The sequence below is a fragment of the Myotis davidii genome, unplaced genomic scaffold (assembly GCF_000327345.1).
Source record: "Myotis davidii unplaced genomic scaffold, ASM32734v1 scaffold223, whole genome shotgun sequence".
NCBI classification, from domain to species: Eukaryota; Metazoa; Chordata; class Mammalia; order Chiroptera; family Vespertilionidae; genus Myotis; species Myotis davidii.
In genome coordinates this window covers 839,292-844,897 of record NW_006294609.1, presented here as the reverse complement: position 1 = coordinate 844,897, position 5,606 = coordinate 839,292, and the positions used below count along the sequence as shown (strand labels likewise).

The 5,606-nt window shown below is 49.3% G+C and overlaps 1 protein-coding gene across 3 annotated transcripts in view; it reads right to left on the bottom strand.

Moving 5' to 3' along the window:
* Positions 1-5,606, bottom strand: part of DGCR2 (DiGeorge syndrome critical region gene 2) — a 56,899-nt gene that overhangs the window by 18,145 nt on the left and 33,148 nt on the right. For all 3 annotated transcript variants that reach the window (XR_001514769.1, XR_001514768.1, XM_015567300.1), the window contains exons 5-6: positions 4,133-4,209; positions 1,233-1,409 (exon numbers count right to left, since the gene is read on the bottom strand). Coding sequence is in view for 1 of the 3 variants with exons in the window: in XM_015567300.1 (XP_015422786.1) it covers positions 1,233-1,409; positions 4,133-4,209 (254 nt within the window). In the remaining 2 variants the exon portion in view is untranslated. The remainder of the gene's footprint in view (positions 1-1,232; positions 1,410-4,132; positions 4,210-5,606) is intronic.

Below are 5,606 nucleotides of genomic sequence, written 5' to 3'. Positions count from 1 at the left end.
CAGGTGATTATAATAGAATCAGGGACATAGAAAGGGAATGGACTGACTATTCTTGGCGGGGAAAGGGGTGTGGGAGATGCAGGAAGAGACTGCACAAAAATCATGCACCTATGGATGAGGACAGTGGGTGGGGAGTGAGGGCGGATGGTTGGGCAGGAACTGGGAGGAGGGGAGTTATGGGGGGCCGGGGGAGAGGAACAAATGTAATAATCTGAACAATAAAGATTTAATAAAAATAAAAAAATTAAAAAAAATAGTGAAAAAAAAGAACATCGGCAAAGATATAGAATATTTGAACACCACAGTCAATCAATAGAATCTAATACACACACACACACACACACGCTTTCACTCCCCACTCAACAGCAGAAGCCACATTTTTATGAAGCATCCATGGAACATTCACCAAGACAGACAGTAACCTGGAGGCATAAAATACATCTCAACAAATTTAAATAACTTATCACATAGAAGTTATTCTCTGACCATAATGGAATCAAACTAGAAATCAGTAACAGGAAAAATCTCTAAGCAGACGGAAACTGAATGATGACCTGCCCTTGCCTCCCAGGTTGCATATGGGCACGATTCCATCCTCTACTCATGGCAGAGGGGACTGGGTGAGGCAAGGGAGACCTCCCTTCGGTCAGCACAACCACACTGCTAGCCCCCAAAGCTGGAAAAGACCTTGATGTGGAATGTGGGTGAGAGAACTGGCATAGGGACCAGCTGAAGAGGGGAAGCGGTCCAGACAGGACAGAGAAGCAGAGTGAGGGGTCTCACAAAGACCCCAGGAGAGGAGGGGGAGGTGAGCAAAGGAGTCAGAGGCACCTAGACACCACAGTATCTGGCAAGTCCTGTCGCCATTCTCATTTGTTTACTAACATCCAGGTGGGGAGGGAAGGGTTTATCACCTCTATCCTGGGAAAAGAAAAACGAGGGCCAGAAATGGCCACTGCTGTCTAGGTCACAGAACTAAGTAGCAGGCCAGTCAGGCTCACACCAGCCCTGGGTCCCAGGCTAGGCTCTAGCCCTCACCCCCGAGGCACCTGTGCACCTTCAGAGTAAGGTGTGAGCCAGGCACAGCACGCCTGCTGCCTGCTGCCTACTATAAAATGGTAAGTCCACTCAAAGCTGACATCAATCAAGGTCCAGAAATTAGAAAGCCACATTCTCACAAGAAGCACCATTCCTTCCAGCTCACTAAAGGAGTCAAGTTCAAGGTGGCTTACTTCTTTTACAGAGAAACGAAGACTTCTCATAGCAGTTCTCCGCATGCCAGCTGTGTAGGTCGTGGTTGCGGAGAGTGGGGAAGTGGAAGCATTGTAGCTGGGCGCAGAACACATTGTCACTTTCAGACATGGCCGAGGCGAAGATGGGGTCTGGGGGCAGGAAAACCTCTGAGGAACCTATAGGGGAGACAAAAGGGAGGGCTGGCCATTACAACATAATGTCAACAATGTCAGCATCCCAACCATGTGCAGTCTTCACAGGGACCGAGGCCTGCCCTAAAGTGGACCATCAATCAAAGAGCTCATGGACCACCAAATGGAGCTGTGCTGCAGTTACGGCATTAATTCACAACCTCCCTTAGCTCCACGGAGAGCAGGTTTCAGCACTGGGCGATGGGGGCCATGCTCCGTAGGCCAGGGAGGCAAGCGGATGAACAAATCCTACTGGGCTGAGAGCCAGAGGAGGACCAAACTTAGTTGGGGATGTTTAAAGGCAGAACAACAACATGAAGAGTGAAGCAATGGGTTATAACACAATAATGAAAATGTGTAAGTTCATATGGATAAATTGAACAAATAAATAAATAGGGGGCCAGCACCGGTTTGGCTCAGTGGATAGAGCGTCGGCCTGCGGACTGAGGGGTCCCGGGTTCGGTTCCGGTCAGGGGCATGTGCCTTGGTTGCGGGCACATCCCCGGTGGGAGGTGTGCAGGAGGCAGCTGATCGATGTTTCTCTTTCATCGATGTTTCTAACTCTCTACCCCTTTCCCTTCCTCTCTGTCAAAAATCAATAAAACATGTCTAAAAATAAATAAATAAATAAATAAATAAGGGAGGGGAAAGTTCTCCTTTACAATAGAGTTTGAACTGATAAATAGAGGACTCAAGAGGGAGCCCATTGCTTCTGCCATGAATGCATAATTTAGGCAGAAACGTGGCCCCTACACCCACTAGGGAGCACCAGTTGGCCTGGTGAACTGGAAGGCTCCCTGGGACCCACTCCCAGCTCCAGAGAGACTGTCTGTAATCCACTCAGCTATTACATTTCAAATTGGAAATCAGGCATTTAAAAACCACGCTACTACTGCACCCCAGGGTGGGGGTGCAGGGGTATTGGGGGAGGGGGCCATGAACCTCTAAGCCTCTTTTCTAAGTCCCATGAATCTAGCACAGTCTCCTGATCATTCTCCCTCAGATATAACAAACATTAGCAAGCCCTACTCCTGAAACAGGCACTCAGGTGACACTGTGCAACAACAACTTGCCTTTTGGAGCTGACATTTGAGGGGGGGAAGTAAACAGTGTAGACAGACTCTGAAGAACAGAGTAAGTGAAGTACACATGTCGAAGGTCATGGCTGCTATAGCAAAAAGAAAGCTGCAGCACAGAGGTGAAGGCAAGCCTCAAAACAGAGAATGGAGGAAGAGCGCTACACTGACATTTCTGACTGTTTGGGTTCAGTGGGTCTCTCGCCACCCACAGGCTCACTGTTTTGCTGGGACTCAAGGGACCCTGCATCTAGCCATAGTGATGGCTAAGATTTATTACAGTGATGCAACAAGATACACCAGCAGCAAGGGAGGGACAGTTCAGGTGGAGTCTGGAATAATCCAGGCCAGGCTTCCTCATCCTTCAAGCAGGAAGGTGCCACTGCCAGCAGCCCTGCAATACATTTCTGCTAAGAAAAGCCTGGGTGCTGACCTCCGGTCCACCGCAATTCCAGACTTGCCAGGGAAGCAGGTGTTCACCGTAAATCCCTGTTTGTGCCATGTAGGCAGCCTGGCACAGCAGGCTCCATTTAATCCCCAAGCCGGTCCCAGACACTAGCCAGGGCCAGCCTGGCCACACTGCCTTCTCCTGCCCCACACTGACATAAGGCTGAGCCAGGAAGCAGTAGCCCAGGGAGGGCTTCAATGGGAACAAGGGTGACCCAAGGGAAGAGAAGGTGAGAAGGTGGCTGAAGAGGAGGGCCAGGAGAGTGGGGGAGGGGATGGCAGAGGGAAAGGGCACTCCAGGCCTCAGTGAGGACAGTGTCTTTGTGGGAGGAGAGTCATAAACAGCTGGGGCGGAGGCGTAGAGGACTCTCGCACTACCATGTGAGGAGACTGGGCTGGGTGAGGGTGGGAGCAAGGAGACCAGGCTGGCAGCGGTGGCAGCAGCGATTTAGGTGACTAATGGCAGATCTGGTGGCTGCAATCTGGCAACAAGTGATGAGATTTTGGACACGTTTGAAAGGGGGTGAAGTATGAGAGGAGTCAGAGAGGATCTCTCTGTCTCTGGCTCCAGCAAACTCCTCTATTTTAATTCTATCTGCCTGACAGCTTTCCTTCAAGTTTTGGATTTCCGAATTCTCTGTCCTAGAAAGCTTGAACTTCCCTCCCTGACTCATGCCAGCTGCACACTTTGTATGCTCATTTTTATGCCCTAATTAAAGTCCTTACCTGTAAAAGGAGGATGGTGAGTCTAAAAATCTGGCCAAGTAAGAAGCAACCATGTGTTCCAGAAAAGACCCCAGCCTGGAAGAGGGCCTGCTGGTCACCAGAGCCCTCCCTGAGCCCATTCCTCTTCATGTCCCCTGTATCAGGTACCCCTAACAGGCTAGGCACCATGGATGATAGGGGGTGGGGGAAGGAGAGGAGACCCTACCAATATATCCTGTTCAGGATGGTATACCTCAATTTCATACTCAACAACTCTTCAGGAGAGGGTTACCCCTTTTCCTTTTTATTTAAATTTATTGATTTTTAGAGAGAAAAAGAGAAACATCAAATTATTCTACTTATTTATGCATTCACTGATTGATACTTATGTCTTGATTGAGGACCAGACCCGCAACCTTGGCATTTCGGGACAACACTCTAACCAACTGAACTACCCGGCCAGGGCCCAGAAAGGCCTACCTTTGAATGCTACCTCCCAGTGGCCTTCTAAGGAGCTGTTCCGGCTGGTGACGACATACTGGTAGCCAACCCACAACCTGCGAGAGGGCAGAAATGCAAGGAACCTTAGCATGGCAGCAGGAAAGCAGCCACTGATTGTGCATGAGTGTATTTTAATAGTTACACTGACCATTAAAGTACTGAGCCTCTAAAATGCTAATGACTTTTTAAAGTTTTTAAATACTTACTTTTAATAAAATACATTAAAATTCTAAAGAATAAATTCACAGGTCAGAAAAAGTTTTATCTTGAGTGACTCCTGCCAAGACTGTCTTATTGATCCAAGAAAGCTTTCAGCCCGGCCAGTGTGGCTCGGGGGTTGAGCGTCGACCTATAAACCAGTGGACACAGTTTGATTCCCGGTCAGGGTCATGCCCTGGTGTTGGGTGGGTGCAGGAGGCAGCCAATCAATGATTCTCTCTCATCACTGATGCTTCTATCTCTCTCTCCCTCTCCCTTCCTCTCTGAAATCAGTAAAAAATATATTAAAAACAAAACAAAAACACAAAAAGCCTTTCAAGTTCTAAGCAAAACCATCCTTATCTGCGATGGACATAGAGCCCTGTGAATACACTAAAGCAGCGGTCGCCAACCTTTTGGACCTCACGGACCACCAGGCACAGAACAGTACCTTTAAAGAAGTGAATTTTATGGCAATTGAATTAATCTCAATAAAAACCAAACACCAGTAAGTATACACTACAGTGGTGGGTAAAAGCATGCTCACGGCCTCCAGCTTGGTCACATGCTCAGAGCCAGCGTGCCCAGGCCTGCCCAGAACACAAGTCACAGCACTGAGGGGGTGGTGCACGTGAACCTGGTCGACTGCCACAGCCACCTGTTGTGTGTGCCCCTCATCCAAGCCTTCCAGTCCAGCCCCGGAGATGCCTTCCACAAGTCCCACCACTGGGGGAGCCATGGCATTGTGCCACTCTGTCCCTTCAGCCTACTGCCATGCACACGCCCACCTGAAGGAGACAGGGTGCTTTCCTACCTACTGGGCTGAGCCCTCTCGCTTTTCCATGAACTTACAACCACCCTGTGAACTAGGAATTATTTTTCTCACTTGGTAGCTGCAGAAGGAAAAACAGCATGGTATCATTATTTGCCAATGTCACAGGATATGATGGTAGAGCCCAAAACCCAGCTCAGGTCTTAAAATAAAGGCTTTCTGTCCACTTGACATGGTCCTCTTGTTAATATGGCAGCTTGTGCCCTTGCTGGGGAGTACTGGCAGTCTGGCAAGCTCTGCAATTCACACTCCTGCCCCCAGCAGTGTGGATGGGGCAGCATGAGGCCACACATCAGAGGTCATAGCACACGCCTGCCCCCACAACCTGGGGCCTGGGAGATGCTGGCAGTTGGCCAGTTCCCACACTTTCTCCTCAGTGCTACAGAGCCTGGGGTCAGGAGCCAGGTTCTGGATAGACTGTGT